This window comes from Palaemon carinicauda, unplaced genomic scaffold (genome assembly GCF_036898095.1).
Source record: "Palaemon carinicauda isolate YSFRI2023 unplaced genomic scaffold, ASM3689809v2 scaffold24, whole genome shotgun sequence".
In the NCBI taxonomy this organism is placed as follows: domain Eukaryota; kingdom Metazoa; phylum Arthropoda; class Malacostraca; order Decapoda; family Palaemonidae; genus Palaemon; species Palaemon carinicauda.
In genome coordinates, this window is record NW_027170031.1 from 152,501 (window position 1) to 179,712 (window position 27,212).

Sequence of the window (27,212 nt, forward strand, 5' to 3'; positions counted from 1 at the left end):
AATGTATTGAGACTGGTGACAACGTTGAAATAGATTTGTCATATATAAACTAAGAAGAGACTTGTGTCCGCCTGTTCAACATAAAAACATTCGCTGTCACATTTAGGAATAACATTTTACTATCTTGCAATACATGCAATGTATTATAATCGGTAGTACATTAAAATGTGTCATTTACAGGCTCAACTAATAGTTAAAATTTGACCGCTAGAATTGAAACGCCATCAACCGTCATCGGTTTTATATATAGAATAGTGTGCCCGAGTGTACTCTCAAGCAAGAGAACTCTAACCCTATTATTATTATTGTTATTATTATTATTATTATTATTATTATTAGCCAAGCTACAATCCTAGTTGGAAAAGCAAGATGCTGTAAGCCCAAGGGCTCCAATAGGGAAAAATAGCCCAGTGAGGAAAGGAAACAAGACAAAATTAAATATTTTGAGAACAGTATTTTCCTACATAAACTGTAAAAGCTTTAACAAAACAAGAAGGGAAATTATATAGAATAGTGTGCCCGAGTGTACTCTCAAGCAAGAGAACTCTAACCCTATTATTATTATTATTATTATTATTATTATTATTATTATTATTATTACCTGCTAGGCTACAACCCTAGTTGGAAAAGCAGGATGCTATAAGCCCAGGGGCTCCAAAAGGGATAATAGCCCAGTGAGGAAAGGAAGCAAGGAAAAATTAAATATTTTAAGAACAGTATTTTCCTACACAAACTATAAGAATTTTAACAAAACAAGAAGAGAAATTAGATAGAATAGTGTGCCCGAGTGTACCCTCAAGCAAGAGAACTCTAACCCTATTATTATTATTATTATTATTATTATTATTATTATTATTATTATTATTATTATTACCTGCTAGGCTACAACCCTAGTTGGAAAAGCAGGATGATATAAGCCTAGGGGCTCCAAAATGGAAAATAGCCCAGTGAGGAAAAGAAACAAGGAAAAATAAAATATTCTAAGAACAGTGACATTAAAATAAATACTTCCTATATAAACTATAAAAACTTTAACAAAACAAGAGGAAGAAAAATAAGATAGAATAGTGTCCCCGAGTGTATCTTCAAGTAAGAGAACTCTCACCTTAGACAGTGGAAGACCATGGTACAGAGGCTATGGCACTACCTAAGACTAGAGAACAATGGTTTGATAAGATATATAGCATATTGCCACATAGAATATTACGTAATCATATTCATTTATTCATATTTTAGAATTACATAAGTCAGACAATATTTTGTAGTGGTTCATTATATATATATATATATATATATATATATATATATATATATATATATATATATATATATATATATATTAGAAATACTAATAAACATAGATTAACAATAGAGAAAAAAGTTGGAGGAACCAGTCTAGGAAATTGGCGGAAAGTTGCATGACTTGTGTGTGTGTTTGTGTGTGTGCGTGTGCATGTGTGTGTGTGTATGTGTGTGTGTATGTGATGGCGTTTCAATTTCAGCGGTCAATCTGTACTTAATTGTTGAATGTGTAAATGTCCTGTTTTTATTGTGATACCAATTATAATACATTACATATTTTGCATGTGGCTTCTGAGATTCATTATATATAACCTGTATTAGGTTTTAAAAGAGACTTTCACAAAGCCTCTTTGGGTAGATGTATTGAGAGAGAGAGAGAGAGAGAGAGAGAGAGAGAGAGAGAGAGAGAGAGAGAGAGAGAGAGAGATTCCATATATTAATCCATTCTTCACTGTTATTTCAAAAGCACTCGGACCATTCCGGGCTGCCCACAGGCAAGAGCCCGGGTCTTACACAAGGTAAGGCAATCTATACAGACAGACTCGGACTTGGGAGCCTCTTTTATGGTCTTCATCTCAGTTGAGCGATATTCTCATATTATTTCGCCCAAAAGATTACATAGTTTTCCTCGGAATTGAGCGATAGTTTCATATAGCTTCGCCCTTTGGAATGTTGAAGACTGTAGAGTGCTTCTCCGAGTTCTATGACTGAACATTCATGGTTCTGAGCGAAACATTGTGAGAAACAACACAAGGTTTAGTCAGTATTTCCCGTTGTGATAAGACTTTTTTATTTATTTTCGTCTAAGAGGTTTCATTTCCCGCCCTCCTCCCGCTTAGATCAATTGGCCTTGACTTCGACTTAATCCATAACGTCTTTGTGTAATGAATATTATAAAAAATGTAATTCTTGAATCATATAAGTAATAAGTGTAATTAATGTGTAATAATTTCTGGTTATTTGCATAAGAAAGAAGTGACTTAATAACTACTTTTGTCAAACCTAAGTCGAAGTCGAAATGATGGTTTCGAATGATTGTGCTCGTGTTAAATGAATAAACACAAACACACGCACGCACACACAAACTATTTATTTAAGATAAACTTTGCAAAATTTCTATTTTAGACAATAAATAATATAATATATAATAAAAACAATAAATTTGAAACTAAATAATTCATAAAATTACTTTATTAGATATAAAATATTATTCAAAACATCAAAATAACGTCTTAGTTCAATATAAGTTTTGTCAGCCGATAGCGTTGGAGAAAAAACGGAGAAATATAAGTAAAATTTCAACAATTTATCCCAATTATTTTGATTTATTACGTCATAATATTGATTATTCATTAAGTTTTCAAACAAACATCTTATATTTAAATATATATTAATGTTATTTATAGTCGGCAATAGATAATAACAATCGGAAATTTATAAAAATTCAAACAAAATTTTTAACGAATGTTGAAGCGGTTATTTACAATTGTCACACAAGACGGTCTTCTTATTTTTAGACATTTTTCACATTTACGTTAATAATTATCTTTTTTCTCTTATTTTATACAGAAAGATAAAGCTTATCTAGTCCATCCTCATGCCTTCTTGTTAGAATAGTGTTTATAATAATGTTAATAAAATATTAATAATAATAACAGCTAGATATTAAAGGAATTCTATGAAACACGAAATTCGATTTCAAATTCTACTCGAAAATAGAATTTTTTTCCTCAAAGGAAACATTAAATTTCAGTCTTTCAATTTCAGTCTTTCAATTTCAGTCTTTCAATTTCAGTCTATCATTGGTGTGAAGGAATTGAATAAATGGGTGATTGTATTTGATATCAAATACATAATGAAAAATTGATTACTAAATTGGGAAATAGGTGAATTTAAACATTGAAGTTGGTAAGTATGGATTTATAAAATTACACTATATATATATATATATATATATATATATATATATATATATATATATATATTTATATATATAAATATATATATATATATATATATATATATATATATATATATATATATGTATATATATATATATATATATATATACATATATATATATATATATATATATATATATATATATATATATATATATGTGTGTGTGTGTGTGCGTGTGTGTGTGTGTATAACCCCCACGCCTAGAGAACAGATCCAGAAATATATAAACTGAATAATATGCTGTCTTTCTATACCACAATTGCAAGGAGCTCTTGGCAAAAATGGAAGAGCCATTATCTTCTATAGCACAATTCCGATGAAAGGAAATTCATTGGACATTTTCAAAAAAGAAAAAAATATTTAATTTCCTTTCAAAAAAAAAAAAAACTTTGAATTGTATATAGTTGGATATGTCTTTTGGATGTATTTTGATCAGAAATTGAAAATTAAATATATATATATATATATATATATATATATATATATATATATATATATATATATATATATATATATATATATATATATCGTGATAGAAGAATTAGAAAATATATATATCATAAGAAAAAGGTTTTGAAAAGTATATAAGAGAAAAATTGAAGAATGTATTATTATTATTATTATTATTATTATTGTTGTTGTTGTTGTTGTTGTTATTATTATTATTACATGCTAAGCTACTACCCTTGTTGGAAAAGCAGGATGCTATAAGCCCAAGGGCTCCAACAAGGGAAAACAGCTCAGTGAGGAAAGGAAATAAGGAAATATGCTATAAGAGAAGAATATTAAGAAACAAAAGAGAAATATGGAATAATATATAGAATATAATGTATTATAAAATATAATATTGTATACGATATGTTATATAATATACGATATACCAAAAGATATACCAATAGATATTTGAAATATTGAAGATAATAAATGATAGAATATGGTATAATATAAAATGAAATATAAAAATTAAATATTTAAAATATATATATTATATATTATTTTAAATAGTATATAATAGAAATTAGATGAAAAAGATAAATATTATGTATAAGATATAATATATAAAATATAATCTATTATATAGAATATATATACATACATATATTATACACACACACACACATATATATATATATATGTGTGTGTATATATATATATATATATATATATATATATATATATATATATATATATATATATATATATTTAGGTAGTAGGTTGGCCAGGGCACCAGCCGCCCGTTGAGATACTACCACTAGAGAGGTATTGGATCCTTTGACTGGCCAGACAGTATTGCATTGGACCCCTCTCTCTAGTCACGGCTTATTTTTTCTTTGCCTACACTTACACGGAATAGTCTGGCCTATTCTTTACATATTCTCGTCTTTCCTCATACATCTGACAACAATGAGATACTTAACACTTCTTCACCAAGGGGTTAATTTACTGCACTGCAATTTGTTCAGTGTACAGTACTTTCCTCTTGGTAAGGGTAGAAGAGACTCTTTAGCTATGGTAAGCAGCTCTTCTAGGAGAAGGACACTCCAAAAGTAAACCATTGTCCTCTAGTCTTGGGTTGTGCCATAGCCTCTGTACCATGGTCTTCCACTGTCTTGGGTTAGAGTTCTCTTGCTTGAGGGTAGACTCGGGCACACTATTCTATCTTATTTTTTTTTCTTCCTCTTGTTTTTTTGAAATGGTGTGTTGGGCAGGCTTAATAGAAGGGCCATGGATGCCTGGTGGTTTATCAAGAGGTTGTCTTTTCCTTTTTCTGATTTTTTCTTCTCAAAACCATCCTTACTGTCCTCCCTTCAGTTGAAGTGGCTATCCTGGAGGGTATTTAGCCTTGCATGGTGTATCGGCTCCTCCATGTTGACCAGTTTTTCCGACTTTTTACTATAGTCTATGGATATCATCAATCACTTTTATTATTATTCTGTACATATTGTTTTTGTTTTAATTCTTGTTAATCTAGTTTTTAAGTATGATGTCTCTTTTTTATTTCTATTAATTCTTATGCTGTCTGGAGACATTGAGCAAAATCCGGGACCAGTACGTCCTAGATTTCGTCAATGTCGTCTTCTGTATTGCAATATTCGTGGTCTTCATGCAAATATCCGAGACCTTACAGTTGCGTCCAGACAGTATGATATTCTTTTGTGCTCAGAAACTTTGGTTTCTAATATGAGGCACTCATCTGAGCTCCTTATAACTGGTTTTAAGAAGCCAATAATGCTGAAACGTGATTCCATTCCTAGGGCCAGGGGAATGGCGGTGTATATTAGGACCGAGTACCCTGCTTCTCATAAGTCCTGCTATCAATGTGGATGTCATGAGATTCAGGTAATAAAAGTTTGTGGCAGGCATAACAACTTTTATTTGTGTTCAATCTACCGGAATCCAGACATGGATGATTCTATCTTTGATTGTCTTCTTACCATTATGGCTAAGATACAAGAAGATGATAGAAAGGCTTCGTTTGTCTTTGTTGGTGATTTTAATGCTCACCATAGGGAGTGGTTGAGTTCTATCTCTCCTACCGATCGCCATGGCTTAAGAGCTTTAGACTTTGCCTCAGAATCAGGCTGTGAGCAAATCATAAATGAAGCTACTCACAGGTCTGGTAATTGCTTGGACCTCGTATACACTGACTCCCCTGGCGTTATAACTAGTAAGGTTGGTTCTCCAGTCGGGACTTCTGATCATGCCTTGATTTCATTATTAGTGAAGACTGAGCAGCCTGTCCCTGATATATCATATTCTTGTAAAATTTATATGAAATCCCAAGCAGACTGGAATGGGATTTTGCATGATCTTTTGTGCTTGAATTGGTCACAATTATATAATAGTGTAGATCCTGTTGTCCCTTTGAATGAGAATCTAGTCAACATAATTGATAGGCGTATCCCTTCTCGTGTGCTAAGGTACCGAATGAAGGACAAACCGTGGTTCAATGATGATTGTAGACGTGCTTATTTGGTGAAGCAGGAGGCCTATCACCTTTGGAAGGGTAACAGATCAGATTTGACCTGGAACAACTATACTCAGCTTCGAGCTTTTGCTCAGAGAGTTTATGCCTCAACTGAAAAGGAGTACAATTTAATCATAAAAGAAACCCTCTCTGGTACAACTCAGGAACATAAATGGTGGTCTACCCTTAAATCTGCACTCTTTGGTGTAGATGCAACAGTTCCTCCTTTACTTAAACCAGATGGCTCAGTCACTCACTGTCCAAAGGAAAAGGCAACCCTTTTGGCTGATGTTTTTGACAGTAAACAGAGTAATGAAAAACTTGAACTTCCTCATTCCTGTTTTCCTGAGGCTAAACTAACTAGTTTAGCTTTTCGATCTCGTGAGATTAAAGCTCTGTTGATGGACCTTGATGCTTATGGAGGTGTAGACCCTAATGGTATTTTTCCTTTGTTTTTTATAAAGACAGCAGATTTCTTAGCTCCAAAGTTATCTGTTATTTTACGCAAGTTAGCAAGAAGAGGAGCTTTTAGCACTTGTTGGAGAATTGGTAATGTTACTCCTCTATGTAAATGTGTTTGTGGTAGCTCAAGTCCCACTGATTACCGCCCAATTTCCATAACTCCCATATTATCTAAAGTTTTTGAACGTCTTCTGGCAAAACGTCTTAATAGGTTTTCTGAAGGCAATCATCTATTCCCTAGTTTGCAATTTGGTTTTCGGAAAGGCCTTGGAGCATGTGATGCCCTTCTTACAATCTCCAATGCAGTACAGAAATCCCTTGATTGTGGTCGGGAAGTTCGTATGATTGGCCTTGATTTTAGTGCTGCCTTTGACCGTGTTAATCATGAGGCCCTTGTTTTCAAACTGAAACAGTTGGGAGTGGGTGGGTCGTTTCTTAGCATTATTATTGATTTTTTAAGTAGTAGATCTCAAAGAGTTGTTGTTGATGGGCACCATAGTGAGTATAGGAATGTGATATCCGGTGTTCCACAGGGTAGTGTTCTTGGCCCATTACTTTTCATACTATATACACATGACATGTGGTTTGGCCTAGAAAATAAGCTTGTTGCATATGCAGATGATGCTACTCTCTTTGCATCAATTCCATCACCTGAATGTAGATCTAGGGTTGGTGAATCCCTTAATAGAGATTTAGCTAAAATTAGTGCATGGTGCAAATTATGGGGTATGAAGTTGAATCCTAACAAAACTCAAAGTATGATTGTAAGTAGGTCAAGGACGGTGGCTCCTCAACATCCGGATCTCAGTATTGATAATGTTTCTTTAAATTTGTATGACTCTTTCAAAATTTTAGGCGTGATTCTTGACAGCAAATTTACTTTTGAGAAACATATAAGGTCTGTGTCTTCTTCAATTGCACAAAAAATTGGCTTATTGAGAAAGTCTTTTAAGATATTCGGTGATCAATCTATTCTGAAGAAGTGTTTTAATTCTTTTATTCTACCTTGTTTTGAGTATTGTTCTCCTGTCTGGTCTTCAGCTGCTGATTCTCATCTTAATTTGTTGGACAGAAACTTACGGTCTATTAAATTTCTTATTCCTGATCTAGATATTAATCTCTGGCACCGTCAATCAATTAGTTCATTATGCATGTTGCATAAGATTTTTCATAACTCTGACCATCCTTTACATTCAGATCTCCCTGGACAATTCTATCCTGTTCGTAATACTAGGCAGGCAGTTAATTCTAATAGCCAGGCCTTCTCCATCATAAGACTCAATACTACGCAGTACTCTAGAAGTTTTATTCCAGCTGTTACCAAGTTGTGGAATGATCTTCCTAATCGGGTTGTTGAATCAGTAGAACTTCAAAAGTTCAAAGTTGGAGCAAATGCTTTTTTGTTGACCAGGCGGACATGAGTCTTTTTATAGTTTATATATGACATTTTTGTTGTTGACGTTGTTAATAGTTTATATATGATATATCTCTTTTGATATTACTTTTTTTAGAATGATTTATTGTTAATTTGGTCTCTTCAGTTATTTATTTCCTTATTTCCTTTCCTCACTGGGCTATTTTTCCCTATTGGAGCCCCTGGGCTTATAGCGTCTTGCTTTTCCAATTAGGGTTGTAGCTTGGATAGTAATAATAATAATAATAATAATAATATATATATATATATATATATATATATATATATATATATTCTATGTGTTATATTTTATATATAATATTTATCTTTTTAAAATATAATTTATAGAATATAATGTATTATATAGAATATATATATATATATATATATATATACATATATATATATATATATATATATATATATATATATATATATATATATATATATATATATATATATATGTGTGTGTGTGTGTGTGTGTGTGTGTGTGTGTGTATTTGACATTTTGATAATTTATATCTAGGCCTATCCTTAAAACACTACCACAACTCGACCGATATTCAAATAAGCATAAATAATAACATTGTATCGATATCTCCTATTAAGTACGTTATCTACCAATAGCCCTATCTCTTGACAGTAACTACTTATTTCCTCATTTCCTTTCCTCACTGGGCTATTTTTCCCTTTTGGAGCCCTTGGGCTTATAGCGTCTTGCTTTTCCAACTACGGGTTGTGGCTTAGCTTTTAATAATAATAATAATAATAATAATAATAATAATAATAACAGTAGTAATAATAATAAGGATAATGTTAATAATCGTGTTATTATTATTATTATTATTATTATTATTATTATTATTATTATTATTATTATTATTATTATTAATAATAATAATAATGATAATAATATTAATAGTAATAATAATAATAATAACAATAACAACAACAATAATAATAATAATAATAATAATAATAATAATAATAATAATAATAATAATAATAATAATAATAGTCTTTCAGTGGCCAAATAAATATTACATTTAAATCTGATTTTGTAGAGAGGTAGGCCTAAATGGATGAATATTCCATAAAGAAAACTGTGATTAACTCTGTTATTACCATAAATGACTCCTATACCCAAAGAGAAATTTAATTTCTAAAACATAATAAATAGTGGAGCCCCATTGATAAAAACTGTCTCACCCATAGAAAGGATTACTTATATACTAATTGAATAAACTTAATGTCTACTAAAGCCGAAATGGAGTTTTAGATATGTATAATAACCCACCAAGTTATCAGAACTAGACGTTCAAAAATATCTAAGTATTACTTAAAACTTGATTGTTTTCTAAGTCTAAAGTTTTTTTTTTTTCTTGAAAATCATATCTTCAGTCTTTCAGATGTCTAGCAGTACTGTTATAGTCTACATTTTATGATTATAAATATTAAAGCCTCTATTCTAATATATCTCACAGATATATATTATTTCTATATGTATACAGCATCAAATTTATATATTACAGTCAAATTACAGTTTAATTTTAGAAAATAAAAATGAAAAAGGTTTAGAATTTTTTTATATAGTCTACATCTTCATATTTATATATATCAGAGCCTCTATTCTAATATATCTTACAGATATATATTATTTATATATGCATACAGCATCAAATTTGTATATTACAGTCAAATTACAGATTAATTTTAGAAAATAAAAATGAAAAAGGTTTGGAAAATTTCTTATATAGTCTACACTTTTATTTTTATATATATCAGAGCCTCTATTCTAATATATCTTACAGATATATATATATATATATATATATATATATACATATATATATATATATATATATATATATATATATATATATATATATATATATATATATATATATATTATTTCTATATGCATACAGCATCAAATTTGTATATTACAGTCAAATTACAGGTCAATTTCAGAAAATAAAAAAAGGTTAGAAAATTTTGTAATTTAGTCTACATTTTTATATTTATATATATCAGAGCCTCTATTCTGATATATCTCACAGTTATATATTATTTATATATGCATACAGCATAAAATTTGTATATTACAGTCAAATTACAGATTAATTTTAGAAAATAAAAAAAGTTTAGAAAATGTTGTAATATAGTCTACATTTTATATTTCTATATGTCAGAGCCTCTATTCTAATATATCTCACAGATATATATTATTTATATATGCATACAGCATCAAATTTGTATATTACAGTGTAATTACAGTTTAATTCTAGAAAATAAAAATGAAAAAGGTTTAGAAATTTTTTTATATAGTCTACACTTTTATATTTCTATATATCAGAGCCTCTATTCTAATATATCTTACAGATATATATTATTTTTATATGCATACAGTATCAAATTTGTATATTACAGTGTAATTACAGTTTAATTCTAGAAAATAAAAATGAAAAAGGTTTAGAAATTTTTTTATATAGTCTACACTTTTATATTTCTATATATCAGAGCCTCTATTCTAATATATATTACAGATATATATTATTTCTATATGCATACAGCATCAAATTTGTATATTACAGTCAAATTACAGGTCAATTTCAGAAAATAAAAAAGTTTAGAAAATGTTGTAATTTAGTCTACATTTTATATTTATATATATCAGAGCCTCTATTCTAATATATCTTACAGATATATATTATTTATATATGCATACACCATCAAATTTGTATATTACAGTGTAATTACAGTTTAATTTTAGAAAATAAAAAAAGTTTAGAAAATGTTGTAATATAGTCAACATTTTATATTTCTATATATCAGAGCCTCTATTCTAATATATCTTACAGATATATATTATTTCTATATGCATACACCATCAAATTTGTATATTACAGTGTAATTACAGTTTAATTTTAGAAAATAAAAAAAGTTTAGAAAATGTTGTAATATAGTCAACATTTTATATTTCTATATATCAGAGCCTCTATTCTAATATATCTTACAGATATATATTATTTCTATATGCATACACCATCAAATTTGTATATTACAGTGTAATTACAGTTTAATTTTAGAAAATAAAAAAAGTTTAGAAAATTTTGTAATATAGTCAACATTTTATATTTCTATATATCAGAGCCTCTATTCTAATATATCTTACAGATATATATTATTTCTATATGCATACACCATCAAATTTGTATATTACAGTGTAATTACAGTTTAATTCTAGAAAATAAAAAAAGTTTCTTTATTTAGAAGATCCAAAATCCTGCTCGAAATCTTAAAGAAGAAGAAGAGTTTGTTTACAAATTACAATTGTAAACAAATAGTGACCTAGTGTTTGGTGGTCAGCAATTTGTCTTGTTTTAAGGTAAATTATTAATAATTTTAAAGTTATATCCTATCTTATATATCAGCAGGATAACTGTGAGCAATCTGGGAGAATAATTTGTTGAATATAAATTGTAAATATGAGTTAAAAGTGTCTAGAAAGACGCCAGTTTAGATTGTCGAGAGGAAAATACTGGTTAAGCCATAGTGACTTAGTGTCTGGTGGTCAGCGATTTTTCTTATTTTAAGGTAAATTATTAATATTTTTAACGTTATTTCATATCTTATATATCAGCAGGATAACTGTGAGCAATCTGGGAGATTAATTTGTTGAATATAATTTGTAAATATGAGTTAAAAGTGTCTAGAAAGACGCCAGTTTAGATTGTCGAGAGGAAAATACTGGTTAAGCCATAGTGACTTAGTGTCTGGTGGTCATCAATTTGTCTTGTTTTAAGGTAAATTATTAATATTTTTAACGTTATATCCTATCTTATATATCAGCAGGATAACTGTGAGCAATCTGGGAGAATAATTTGTTGAATATAATTTCTAAATATGAGTTAAAAGTGTCTAAAGACGCCAGTTTAAATTGTCGATTGGAGACATTGAGAGGAAAATACTGGTTAAGCCAGTCGTAATTTAACTATAAATTCTTGTCATTACGTATAAAATATCTTATATAAATACTATTTTGGATCATTATAAACAATATTTCCCCCCATTATAATATATTTTATAAGAAATAAGGAAGCTTAAGCCTTTGTAGAATGACGGACAAAGCCTTTACGTGCATTTGCGGTACGGAAATCTTACTTCAATTAAATTTCCCATGTCCTAGGACGTATGTACCCGTGTTTTTCGTGCTATAGATCCCTACTCCCGTATTTAATCGAACGTATATACGGTCAGATTGCTCTCCCGAATGAACACCAATGTAATCACTTAATGGTCTTCTGGTAAAAGTATAGAATAATACAATAAAGTTTTGGTAAAGTTTTACTGTATTACAGATTCTCATTTCGAACAGAAAATATGTTTTCCTGTAGTTAATAACGTGATTTGACCGAATTTCAACCGCAAACCAACAGAACAACCAATTCGACTAACTTCAAGTAGCCGAACTTGTTGCTGTTATTACGGATGAAATGAAGGTCAAATTTGGTCAAATCACGTTATTTACTACAGGAAAACATTTTCTGTTCAAATGTTTAAATATAATGTCTTTTATTATATATATTTTGTTAAAATGTTTAGATATAATGACTTGTTAAAATTCCTTGTCACTTCACTCACGTATGTACTGCGAACGATAACATTAGCAACGTTATCAATGATACACAGCGTTACCAACGTTATGGTGGCATTGCTAACATTAGCAATGCTACAGTAATATTATCATGTGTATTTTAAAGAATGTTTCCGTATACCCTTCACACAATATATAAAAAGGTACGAAAAGGGTACAGAACCTAACAAACCCACCTAACCTAACCTAGAAGTTCCCAGGTCACAAACCCAACATAATGTCGTTTGTTATATATATCATTTGTTCCATAACTGGAATACAAACCACGCTGTTTAAGATCAGATCAGATCAGATTCAGGTTGAGGCTTTGCCTTTGCAACGGCGCCTCTGTGTCGTTTAGTTTTGTGTGTTCCTTATTTTCACTAGTTTTTCTCTTTTCATCCACATTTGTTGTAGTACTCTTTTCTTATTTTCAATATTTTCTTCACAAAAAAGGAATTTTCCAACTGTTTGTGCACTATCTTCTTCGTATGGTTGTTGGAGCTCAATTGCTTTTTATTCTTATATCACTAAACTGTGGACAATATAACATAAAGTGGTTAGCATTTTCTTCTACATCACAGAATACACAGTTTATATTTCCATCTTGGTGTCTGTTTTTTATATTCAAGCCCAGTGAGTTTGTCCTTGCTCTGAATAATAAAATTGACGAAAATGTGTTGTCATACACTTCCTCCTCCTTGATTTCACTTTTCCAGTTTTTATACAAAATTAGATTCTCCTTGCACTCCATTTCACTCTTCCATTTGCTTGTGTCCCATTCTCTTGTTCTCTTCTTTATGTCCTCTTTCGTACATCTCTTGACTTCTCTCATCACCAACCCACATTCCTCAGCATACTTCTTCACATGCATCCACCACTTCCTCTCTTTTTCTTCCATATCATTGACTATTGCTGATAGTAAGTCCTTTTCTCCCTTATAAATGCTATTAAGGTACCTCAGCTTTCCATCCATTACCCTTGTTTTCATAGCAGATGTGCCTACATCCCCTCTCAAGGCTACAATTGCTGTATTCTTTACACCCCCTTACATCCTTCTATACACTCCATTCTCTATTCTTTGCAACTTTTCTATTTCCGTTTCCGTTAAGTTAATAACGTTTGTTCCATATAATATAGAAGGTAGTGCTACACTTTTCCAGTATGCTTTCCCTATCATTATCTTATTACAACTTTTTTCTATGTAAGATTAGCTAGCTTTTGCGCCTTAACTATCATTTGACTTTTCTGTGTTTTGAACATATTCCTACTATCATCTACCTTGATACCTAGGTATTTAATATTGCTTACTACTCTTATTCCCTCTATATTATCTGGTTTCTCCTTCATATTATATATAAGTATGCTACTTTTATCTCTATTTATGTCTAAACCACACTGCTTTCATATATCTATCACTTTCCTTATGTTCAATTCAGCATCCTCTATATTCTCAGCAAGCACTAGGACATCATCAGCAAAAAATACTACTACTAGCTTTATAATATCATTTTTAAAACCATTACCTTCCTTTTCTACTTGTTTTATAATCTGATAAGTAATTAATTTGAATAATGTTGTAGAGCCAGTACAGCCTTGCTTTATTCCACTACTCACTTAGGTTAGGGAAAGGTCGATACAATGCGTCGTCCGCTGAAGCCACGGCCAAGTTAATCGGTCGTAAAATTTCCTCCAAGCATTGTGTCCTGCCTGACTATAATAACACCCGTTGGGCGGCGCGCTCATCGCCTATCAGCCGGTGGCGCAAGCTTGAACAGTTATCGATGTTCGGACTTATGTTTTCGCTAATTCCAACAATCGTCATTTTTAACCTCTTATTAAGATTGTTATTTCATTGGGACACGTCCTGAAATTATGCCGAATACTAATTTGTTATATATACAACCAAAGGTTAGGTTAGCCAACATCTAGTTAAAGATATTTTGGTAGATATAGCCAGTGTCAAACAAACCAACCGAACTAACCCTTTTGTGAGCCGCGTGATTTCAAATTTTTAATCCCCCCCCCACATGACCCGAGATTGACCTGGAGTCGACCCTTTCCAACTCTAACCGCCGTAATGGATAGACGTGTTGCGCATAGTTACTCTTTGAGCGATGTTGTTGAGTTTATCACTCATATTGATCAAATTGATTCGTTGAAGAAAATAAGGTATTTACACCTACGGGACTTTACTCGAGTTGCCCCAAATTTTTTCATTATTTATTTCAAAAAGGGCTCTTAGGTGATTTTAGAGGTCCATGTGAGAAGTGTAAGATTGGTGGCGCAAGAACCCGAGGATTTTGGTTTTAGCGACATCGAATATTAACCCTTTCGCCCCCAAAGGTCGTACTGGTACATTCTTACAAAACACTGTTATTTACATGTTTTTGATAACTTTATGAGAAACTTCAGGCATTTTCCAAAAGAATGAGACCAACCTGACCTCTCTATGACAAAAATTAAGGCTGTTAGAGCAATTTTAAAAAAATATATAGCAAAATGTGCTCAAAATTTAACCTTTTGGTGGGGGTAAAACGGTTAAGGTAAGCCTGAGTAACTTTTTTACTATGACAATGTGGTTAAGATATAATTTTGGGTGCTGCCCATACCTTTTTTTTTGTGTAGGAGAGAGACTTACGAAGTGGGTCCGGGGGCTTGCCCCCGAGTAGGGGTAGTGACCTGGGAACTACTAGGTTCGGTTAGGTTGGGTTTGTGGGATTCGTATGTTAGCGACAGTGGTTGGGGGGTCGCAGGGGGTGTTAGCCCCCCGGTTAGGTCACGAGGAAGGTAAGGGTATGGCTTGTAGGCCAGGTTAGGAGGGGAATTTTGGGTTAGTTGTCCATTTTTCTCGCACGTTTCCGACATCCATGACCAGAGTGGTCCTAGTATGTAGTTGTTGGGACAAGCATTTACAAAACTAGTGACTTTAACATTATTTCATTCCGTGATTATTCCCGTGAAAAAGAGTCGATTTCGGACTATTTTTTACTCGATTTTCGGCTGGTCCAAGGGCTGTCCCCATAAATTACAAAGGCTCTGACATGGCTAGGTGGTGTTCTCTGCAAGCAGGGGTTTCCTGTCCATTGTTATAAAAAGGCTCCAGTGTATGGTATGCGGAACTAACACCAATTATTCACGTATAGTCAGTCCTCTGTCATTGTTGGGGCTTTGGTAACATAGACCTTTGCGAAGAGCGAAAAATCACGTAATATTTAGCTCCAGGATGAGTCTACAGTGAACCCTCGTTTATCGCGGTAGATAGGTTCCAGACCCGGCCGCGATAGGTGAAAATCCGCGAAGTAGTGACACCATATTTACCTATTTATTCAACATGTATATTCAGACTTTTAACACCTTCCCTTGTACGTAGTACTGTTAACAAACTACCCTTTAATGTACAGAACACTTAATGCATGTACTACAGTACCCTAAACTAAAACAGGCACAAATATTAAAGGTGATTTTATATCATGCATTTCCTAAACATGCTAAAAAGCACGATAAAAAATGGCAACCAATGTTTTGTTTACATTTATCTCTGATCATAATGTAGAAACAAACTGGTGGTAGAGCTTTGCTTATTACCCAGACATATTTCCCATACTTTTCCCTTAGAACTACATCACATCTTCCTACTTTAGATATATAGATATATATATATATATATATATATATATATATATATATATATATATATGTGTGTGTGTGTGTGTTATATATATATATATATTTATATGTATACACATATACATACCTACATATATATATATATATATATATATATATATATATATATATATATATATATATATATATATTACTGTATATATATGGGTTATGGAAAAAATCCGCGAAGTGGTGAATCCGCGATGGTCGAACCGCGAAGTAGCGAGGGTTCACTGTACACGTAAACCGTTAAAATAGCTGACCACTGTCTATGCTCGGTCGACTAACACCGTGAAGTAACTGTAATACATTGTTTTCACATGGTTTCTATCATGGTATTTTAGTTCATATCAATTTGTTTATTACAATGCATGGACACTACTTTACTGTTAAGGCAAGATGACTCAATTCGTACAAGGCAAGACAACTCGATGCCTAAGCGGCATTCCTACAAAGCAAGATGACTTAACTCCTAAGCGGCTTTCCTACAAGTCTCAATGACTCGATGCTTATACTGCTTTCCTACATGACAAGACAACTCAACGTTAAAGCGGCTTTCCTACAAAGCACAACGACTCGACACCTACGTGGCTTTCCTACAAGGCAAGACAAATCAACGCCTAAGCAGCATTCCTACAAGGCAAGATGACTCAGTGCCTAAGCGTCTTTCCTACAAGGCACAATGATTCAACGCCTATGCGGCTTTCCTACAAGGCAAGACGACTCGACGCCTAAGCGGCTTTCCAACTTGGCAAGACGACTCAACGCCTAAGCGGCTTCATCACACGGCAAGATAACTCAACGCCTAAGAGGCTTTCCTAGAAGACAAGACAACTCAACGCCTAAGCAGCTTTATTACAAGGCAAGAAAACTTGACGCCTAAGCGGCTTCTATAAGGCAAGGCAACTCAACGCTAAGCGGCTTTTCTGTAGGGCAAAACAAGTCAACGCCTAGGCGGTTATTCTACAAGGCAAGATGATGTAACGCCTAATAGTCTTTGCTACAAGGCACAACGACTCAACGCCTGTGTGGCTTTTCTTCAAGGCAAGATGACTCAACGCTTAAGGAGCTTTCCTATATAGCAAGACGACTCAATGCCTAAGTGGTTTTACTACAGACGACTCAATGCCTAAGTGGTTTTACTACAGACGACTCAATGCCTAAGTGGTTTTACTACGAGGCGAGACGACTCAACGCCCAAGTCTTCGCCACGTCACCCTACATATAAGTAACAAGAAAACCCTTGTTTTTTATGTAACAATACCCACCGATAGTGCAATAAAGACAGTACAGTATTACTGTAATGTATGTACAGTAATATCACTACAGTACAGCTTGATTAGCAAAGGTGAGACAGCACATCTCATAAGTGGTTAGTGTCTACGGCAGGTTGACTCACAACCCTACCATCTTGTTACCTAATACATGGCATGTATCTTGAGTACAGTATGGTATTTTGTATACACTACAGTAATTAATAAAATATATGGGAATACAGTATGTATCGTAACCTAAACTTTAACATAAGGTATCATGCGGTGCTCGATCAAGGCCCCCACGAATCTAATTGTGAAATACAGAGATGTATCTTAATTTTGGAGCTTTTGATGGAAAGTGGTCCTAGTAGTGTTTTTGACTTTTAAGATGAGCAACAAAAGCTATTTATATGTACAGTATAGTTGGCAGTGTGTTAAAGATTGGTTTTCCAAAGTACATACATACATATACCAAGGCACTTCCCCCAATTTTGGGGGGTAGCCGACATTAACAAATGAAACAAAACAAAAAGGGGACCTCTACTCTCTACGTTCCTCCCAGCCTGACAAGGGACTCAACCGAGTTCAGCTAGTACTGCTAGGGTGCCACAGCCCACCCTCTCCCATTATCCACCACAGATGAAGCTTCATAATGCTGAATCCCCTACTGATGCTACCTCCGCGGTCATCTAAGGCACCGGAGGAAGCAGCAGGGCCTACCGGAACTGCGTCACAATAGAGACAATAAAAGTGGGTCATATCAGTGACTGACGATAACTTCAATGAAGGTCAAATAACCATCACCAACAGCAACATTGTTAATGAATGTTCCAATTCAAGAACTATATAACCTTTTAAACAGTAGTGTACCAGTTTTGCCCCCCTTTAAAGGTTAACAGCCCCCTTGCCAAAATAGGACCGCTCTTCTACAAAAGACCTCTAATTTGACCTGACGGAATGTGCCTACCTCATCTGATCTGGTGTTGGATGCCCTCCCTACCTAACCTAACTTAACTCGGAGCACTGTAAATTAGATAATGTAACATTCCTTAATCTTAAACTATTTGCATATTAGTATCTCCCAGCTCGGATCCTGCGGAGTTTTTGACCAGGCACGGTGAACCTAACCTACTATATAGTGCCCTAAATCTTAACTTTTTTATCAGTATCCATAAAGGACAAATTCATCTTTACCCTGAGACTAGTTTCCCCCTGAGGTCTCCTGTTACTGATATCCAAAGGTAGGGCATTGTAAGGGGTTGCCTTTTCTATGTTGAAATCCATATGAAGACCCTAATTTCCAATTGTTCCGTAACCGAAATACAATCCACGCTATTTACAAAGGGTATTACTTTTAGCGCAGCTGAAATGACGAGCCAATAGTTTTTAACGAGGGTTAATTACCCCCGCGCTAGTTAGCGGGGGGTGGGGAAGGGTAGCTTGCTATCCCTCCCCCCTCCACACACCGGTGACTTGCTTCACTTCACTTTTGGCTCGGCGGTGATCAGACGTGTCTGCTCATCGCCTTCGTGACAGCCTTTAATTTTCTGCTTTTTCTTTTCAGCTTGTGTGATTGGTTGGAAGTTGACCTTCAGTTATTTTCTTTACTATGCGTACATGCCCTGGAGTTGCCGGCCGTCCTTGTGGGACTTTCATGTCGGACGTTATTACGGATCCACACACCCTCTGTCCTCAATGTCGGGGCCGACGGTGCGACCAGGATAACATGTGCCGTGAGTGCAGGGAGTGGTCTGCCTCCCAGTGGGAGAGGTTTGGCCGTCGGCGTAAGAAGAAGTCCAAGAGAGACCGTTCTCCTCTGGGGTTAGCCTTGAAGGAGGAAGGTTCTCGGGACTCTTCTTCCGCCGCCCAAACCTCCTCCGAAGCTCCCCCTCGTCCGCCTCCTAAGGAGAGTCGTCCGAGTGGGAGCGCAGGCCCTTGTTCTGTTTCCCTACCTTCGGTGGGGGGAGAGGGCGTCGCCTCCCATAGCGAGGCGGTTCCCCCTCCTCCTCCGGGGGAGGTTATTGATAATAATGCCTTATCCAGTGATGATCTTTTACAGATTTGGTCGTCCCTGGGGCTTAAGGGCTTGCCCTCCAGGGTCGCTCTTATTGACCTTGTCTTGTTGGGGGCCGCTGTTAAACAGTCGCCGGTGGTAGCGGAGGTAGACCCTCTGTCTATTGTCGACGTCGTGGTGACAGAGGCCTCCGACGTGGCTGGGCCTTCCGCCGCAGGTGCTGTTGCTGGTGATGGTGCTCAAGGCTCTCCTCCTCCTTCCGTGCATCCTTCGAAGGGTGAAGTGAGTCCTTCGGTCTCGACAGCTGCCCAGCTTCCTTCTGAGGGAAGTGTTTTGACGGAGACTCCCCTTCGGAGGACCGATGGTCCCGACGATCTCCCCCGAGGCCGCCTCCTCCGTAAGGCTCACCGCCCTCTACGCCACAAGGGCCTCCCTTCCCCTTACAGGGGGACTAAGAGGCGCCTTTTTGGGTCTTCGTCCTCCGGGGGGGACTCTCCTCGTCAGCCTCAACCGACTGCTCCGCCCTCCTTGAACCTCTCTGCAGACCGCTCACCATCTGCCGGATCTTCGCCTTCTGGAGAACTCGTCACCCGACGGGCAACGGTCCCTTCGGGGCTAAGGGATTCTTCCCTTACGCGAGCAGGGCTAGCGCACAAGCGCTCTCCTGCTCGCCAGCGATCTCCTGCTCGCCAACGCTCTCCTGCTCGTCGACGATCTCCTGCTTGCCAAGTTTGGGATGTCAGACACTTATATTTCAGTGACTTTCGTACTGTGGTCCAAAATATTTCATGCGAATTGGCACCGATAATTTTTCAATCCAGTGTATTTAGACTTTAAGCAGATGGTTAAGAGCACTCATAACTCATCTTGCAACTTGAAGATGTAATAGCTTATCTTATAAGAAAAAAATTTGAATTATGAAACCTCTTTATGTCTATGAATATGGAAATACAGATTATTTTGTTAAGATTATGTTTATAAGTTTAATTTTAATGGAGTAAATTCTTGGGACATAAGATGACTTTTAATTGTAAACTTGTTTGATTTTTCTCCCCTCAGAGCTGTGCACCTCTACGCTCATAGATTTGTCGGCATTGTTGGGCAGCACAAGAGATTCGGTGTTGAGAATATATCGGTCTCATGGCATGACGGCATCTTTTTGGCTTCCTGTGCCATGGATGACGTGATACGATTTTGGAACATTAGTTACCTGTATGATGTCGAAGTGGATGGTACATTGAAGGTAACGATAATTTTTTAAGTAATCATCATAGTTTCAGATATCTGTCTGTTTTAAGTTTGGCAAACTGTCCTAAAATATGGCTATTTATCCTGAAACCTGGCTGTTTGTCTTCTGAAATTAGTTTTGTCCCGGCGTAGATACAAACCCTCCGACAAATTTGTTATATTACTCTACTGCTGCTGCCTCCGATGCCTTAGATGACCGTGGAGGTAGCAGCAGTAGGGGATTCAGCATTATGAAGCTTCATCTGTGGTGGATAATGTGGGAGGGTGGGCTGTGACACCCTAGCAGTACCAGCTGAACTCGCTTGAGTCCCTTGTTAGGCTGGGAGGAACGTAGAGAGTAGAGGTCCCCTTTTTGTTTTTGTTTCTTTGTTGATGTTGGCTACCCCCCAAAATTGGGGGAAGTACCTTTGGTATATGATGATGTATGTACTCTAAAATTTGGCTACATAACATTTTGAGATTTGGTTATGTATCATTCCAAAATAGGCGGTTTTTCATCCTGAAACCTAATGGTGTTTCATCCTGAAATATAGATATTTTTCCTACTGAAATCTGGGTATCTATCTGAAAATATGGATGTATATCTTCCTCCCTATTAACCCTTTTACCCCCAAAGGACGTACTGGTACGTTTCACAAAAGCCATCCCTTTACCCCCATGGACGTACCGGTACGTCCTTGCAAAAAAATGCTATAAAAATTTCTATGACAAAAATTAAGGCTTTTAGAGCAATTTAAAACCAATACACTGCAAAATGTGCTGGGAAAAAAACAACCCCCTGGGGGTTAAGGGTTGGAAATTTCCAAATACCCCGGGGGTAAAAGTGTTAATGCAAAGGGCCTCGGTTGGATTTTGCCAGTCGTCTCTATCTTGAGCTTTTATTCAATTCTTCTCCTTTCATCATCTCCTACTTCACGTTTCATAACCCTCAGCCAAGTAGGCCTGGGTCTTCCAACTCTTCAAACTTGTATCTCATAGTCATTCTAATTGTTCATCAAAAGGGTTAACCCTTTTACCCCCAAAGGACGTACTGGTACGTTTCACAAAACCCATCCCTTTACCCCCATGGACGTACCGGTACGTCCTTGCAAAAAAATGCTATAAATTTTTTTTTTTTCATATTTTTTATATTTTTTTTTGAAAAAAATCAGGCATTTTCCAAGAGAATGAGACCAACCTGACCTCTCTATGACAAAAATTAAGGCTGTTAGAGCAATTAAAAAAAAATATACTGCAAAATGTGCTGGGGAAAAAATAACCCTTTGGGGGGTTAAGGGTTGGAAATTTCCAAAAAGCCTGGGGGTAAAAGGGTTAACACTACACAGTATTCTAGGAATTTCATTCCAGGTATTACCAGATTGTGGAATGAACTTTCTAATCTGGCAGTTGATTCTGTGAACTTCAGAAGTTCAAACTTACAGCGAAGATTTTTATGATGAAGAGATTAACAAGTTTTTCTTCAGAGTTTATAAAGGACAGATATATTTTAACGTTGCTACTGATTTTAAGAAAATATTTCTTATTCATTACTTCTCATATATAGTTTATTTCCTTATTTCCTTTCTTTCTTGTTATTTTCCCTGTTGAAGCCCTTGGGCTTGCAGCATTCTGCTTTTCCAACTGTGGCTGTAGGTTTGCTAGAAATGATAATAATAACTGAAGGGTTTTTCCCCAGTTGCATTTGGGTTCTGAAGGGTCTCAAAAACTCCAGCACTTTCCTTAAATTCATAAATACAATCTAATTCTTGGAAGGTTTATCATGCAGTGTGCGCTGCTTGTAAGTGGTAGCCCTCTGGGCGACGTGATTTAATAAAAAATTCAATTCATCCTTTCTCAAACCTCATTGCCATCCCTATAAGTAGGTTCTCTAGCTCTCCATTTATTATTAGGAAGTGTTCTTCATTGATTCTTTTACCAACTGTGTATTATAAAGTCTGAATGCCAGTCTTACGTTTTAGTAATCTGAATGTCCACTTATATAATTTCTGTAGTAAATCTTCTCGCCATACTTTTCTCCTGTTATTTTTAGGAAGTGTTCTTCATTAATTCTCTTACCAGCTGTGTATTATAAAGTCTGAATGCCAGTCTTACGTTTTAGTAATCTGAATGTCCACTTACATTATTACTGTAGTAAATCTTCTCGCCATACTTTTCTCCAGTTATTTTTAGGAAGTGTTCTTCATTAATTCTCTTACCAGCTGTGTATTGTAAAGTCTGAATGCCAGTCTTACGTTTTAGTAATCTGAATGCCCACTTACATTATTTCTGTAGTGTCTTCTCACCACACTTGTACTATAAACATAGCAAGGGAACTAGTAAAATCAAGCTGAAATTCTGTCATAGAACAGTCTTCTCTTGCCTTTTCGTATTTTCCATTTTCATATGAAGGTTACTAGGGCTCTTGTATACATTTTTGGGAGAACAAAAGTTCAAACTTGAAGCAAATCTTTTTATTTTGAACAGGCTGACATAAGTTTTTTTTTTTATAGTTTATATATGAAATATCTTTTCAAATGTTGTTACTGTTTTTAAGATATTTTATTTAAATTGTTCATTATTTCTCAGGTCGTTTTTTTATTTCCTATTTCCTTTCCTCACTTGGATATTTTTCCCTGTTGGAGCCCTTGGGCTTATATCATCTTGCTTTTCCAACTAGGGTTGTAGCCTAGCTAGTAATAATAATAATAATAATAATAATAATAATAATAATAACTGGCCTCTTGTTGAGTGTCTGTGGCCTGATAGGTAACGTCTCTGCCTGGTGTTTGCCAGTCGGGGGTTCGAGTCCCGCACGGACTCGTTAGTGTCATTAGTGTCTGCGATCTTACCATCCTTGTGAGCTAAGGTTGGGGGGGTTTGGGGAGCCTATAGGTCTATCTGCTGAGTCATCAGCAGTCACTGCCTGGCCCTCCCTGGTCTTAGCTTGGGCGGAGAGGAGGCTTGGGCGCTGATCATATTACATATGGTCAGTCTCTAGGGCGTTGTCACTGTCCCTTGTCTCTGCTATCCATGAGTGACCTTTAAACCTTGTGGTTCAATTAACCTTTACTTTGATTGTAGCTGCTTCCACATCCTAAGTGCTGGTGTACCTTTGTTGTCATGTCTTTTGGTACATACATACATACATATACCAAAGGCACTTCCCCCAATTTTGGGGGGTAGCCGACATCAACAATGAAACAAAACAAAAAGGGGACCTCTACTCTCTACGTTCCTCCAGCCTAACCAGGGACTCAGCCGAGTTCAGCTGGTACTGCTAGGGTGCCACAGCCCAACCTCCCACATTATCCACCACAGATGAAGCTTCATAATGCCGAATCCCCTACTGCTGCTACCTCCGCGGTCATCTAAGGCACCGGAGGAAGCAGCAGGGCCTACCGGAACTGCGTCACAATCGCTCGCCATTCATTCCTATTTCTAGCACGCGCTCTTGCCTCTCTCACATCTATCCTCCTATCACCCAAAGCTTTCTTCACACCATCCATCCACCCAAACCTTGGCCTTCCTCTTGTACTTCTCCCATCAACTCTTGCATTCATCACCTTCTTTAGCAGACAGCCATTTTCCATTCTCTCAACATGGCCAAACCACCTCAACACATTCATATCCACCAGAATTTTTCCATGGTCAAATATATATATATATATATATATATATATATATATATATATATATATATATATATATATATATATATATATATATATATATATATATATTTATTTCTCTAGTACTGTACAATATACGATATGTCATATAAAAATTATTGGAGGATTATGGCTTTAGGATTCGAATATGCTTGCAATCCTGGATGCTTTTTTACATGATTATTATTATTATTATTACTAGGCAAGCTACAACCCTAATTGGAAAAGCAAGAGGCTATAAGCCAAAGGGTTCCAATGGAGAAATAGCCCAGTGAGGAAAGGAAATAAGGAAATAAATAGATGATGAGAACAAATTAACAGTAAATCATTCTAAAAACTGTAACAACGTCATAATAGATATGTCATATGTAAACTATAAAAAGACTCATGTCAGCCTGGTCAACATAGAAACATTTGCTCCAACTTTGAACTTTTGAAGTTTTAATAGTTTAACATTTGTGAATATAAAGAGCTTGATTTATAGAATTATGGTGGGTTTGTAATACAGTGCTTTTTGGATTGGGAGCCATGAGTTAATATTTTATTAAGACTTGTTTCAAAATTTTGATAATTCCTTCCATGCTATAAATAGTATTGTTGTTTTGGTAATTTTATATTTCACAGCACTACGTTCGAAACTTGACGTTAGGGAATCATTAACCCTTTTACCCCCAGGCTCTTTGGAAATTTCCAACCCTTAACCCCCAAGGGGTTATTTTTCCCCCAGCACATTTTGCAGTATATTTTTTTTGAATTGCTCTAACAGCCTTAATTTTTGTCATAGAGAGGTCAGGTTGGTCTCATTCTCTTGGAAAATGCCTGAATTTTTTCAAAAATTTATCAAAAATATGAAAAAAATTTTTTATAGCATTTTTTTTGCAAGGACGTACCGGTACGTCCATGGGGGTAAAGGGATGGCTTTTGTGAAACGTACCGGTACGTCCTTTGGGGGTAAAAGGGTTAACAGTTATATGTCGAGTTGAATTTGTAAGCATTTCATGCCATTGTTTTTTTCAGGGCCACAAGAAGCACGACAAGGGATTCAACCTTGAATCCTCAAAACGGCGGAACCGCTGCGATTTCTTTTCGGATGTCCCCGAAAATATGGAATCTGATGATTAAGGGGGCCCAGTTGCGGGGCCCAAGCCACACTACAGATTAATATTTCCGGGCCTTTATATTAAACTAACGACATACAGGTATAGTCTAAAGGTAATTTACAAAATATATCTTCTGTTAAAAGAATAAAGAATTTAGAGTTTGTATAGTGTACTTTCAAAGTCCTCTTAAACCAAATAGTTTTGAAACCCATTAATTTTATTATTTGTGTTCAATTTCTTAATCTCTAGAGGACTAGGAAACTCCAAAGTCAATGTACACTCAGTAGTTAAGCAGAGATAGCATCTCCAGTTGCACATACCTTAATTATGTAGTCTATTCAAAACACTGGAAGTATTGGATGTGCTGGATTTATGTATTTTATTTTCCATATAATACACGGATATGTAACAGATACAGCATAGTTTGCCATATATGTGAGGACATCTTAAATTTCATCAGAAAATGTAAAATGTCTTTATTGAACACTATCCTTTATTGAGAGTTGAAGGATGTACGACAGGTAACATCGAATGAACACTATCCTTCAGGGGGAGTTGAAGGATGTACGACAGGTAACATCTACTGAACACTATCCTTTGTGGAAAGTTGAAGGATGTACGACAGGTAACAGCTTCTATTGAACACTATCCTTTATGGAGAGTTGAAGAATGTACGACAGGTAACATCTACTGAACACTATCCTTCAGGGTGAGTTGAAGGAGGTACAACAGGTAACAGCTTCTACTGAACACTATCCTTTATGGAGAGTTGAAGGATGTACGATGGGTAACAACTTCTACGTTTCCAATTTGGAACATTGGTTTGCCATTTTATTCTTATACCGAACATCACTTAGGACGAGAACCGTCATCAGTAAACTACTTGGGCGATCATTACGTCTCAACTGCAATATATTTTCCATAGCATTTGATGTTCAGTTGCTGATCGTTTATGGGGAAATTTCAGCGGATTTCATAAAGTAGGACCAGCCATCTATTTATGAAACCTACCAATCAAAGTTGGAGCATCTGTTGTAACTTTTTTTCTTATCATAAAAATACTACTTTTTATTGATTTACATTCTTTTCGTAATTATTCCATTACCAAAATACAGATGTGAACTTAGTTTTTTTACAAAATTATAAATCAATATACTGTAATTAATAATCACTTGAGAAAAAGGATAAAATATACAATAAGTATCTGAGTTCTAAAGGTCTTTCTTGAGGTTGCATTAAAATTTTTCTTTATTCTTGAGTTTATCTTTGGGAAAGTTAACTCTTAAAATGTGTTCTTTGCAGAGGATGTGATTCCCCCTTTTTTTTTTTTTTCAAATTATTGTGGATCCATCATAATCAAGATCCCTCCGTACATTCTCCAAGCAATATTAGGTTTGTTATGGACTCTCCTGTTGATTTCAGCCAAAGCAAATCACTTGGTTGTAAGGTTTATAAAATTGCGGGTGGAGTAAATGGAAATATTTTGTCTGCATTTTACATGTATATACAGTATTTCAGTCTTTGTGTTCTGTAT

The 27,212-nt window shown here is 35.0% G+C and overlaps 1 protein-coding gene across 2 annotated transcripts in view; it reads left to right on the top strand.

Moving 5' to 3' along the window:
• The window catches only part of LOC137636142 (WD repeat-containing protein 55 homolog), a 161,460-nt gene extending 135,619 nt beyond the window's left edge, over nucleotides 1-25,841 (top strand). The window contains exons 5-7 of one of the 2 annotated variants that reach the window (XM_068368549.1): nucleotides 20,743-20,836; nucleotides 20,870-20,926; nucleotides 25,596-25,841. In XM_068368549.1, the coding sequence (XP_068224650.1) occupies nucleotides 20,743-20,836; nucleotides 20,870-20,926; nucleotides 25,596-25,700 (256 nt within the window). In that variant the 3' untranslated portion in view covers nucleotides 25,701-25,841. Of the gene's footprint in view, nucleotides 1-20,742; nucleotides 20,927-25,595 lie in introns of both variants that reach the window. The other variant, XM_068368548.1, reaches the window with a different exon arrangement.
• The last annotated feature ends 1,371 nt before the right edge of the window (nucleotides 25,842-27,212 follow it).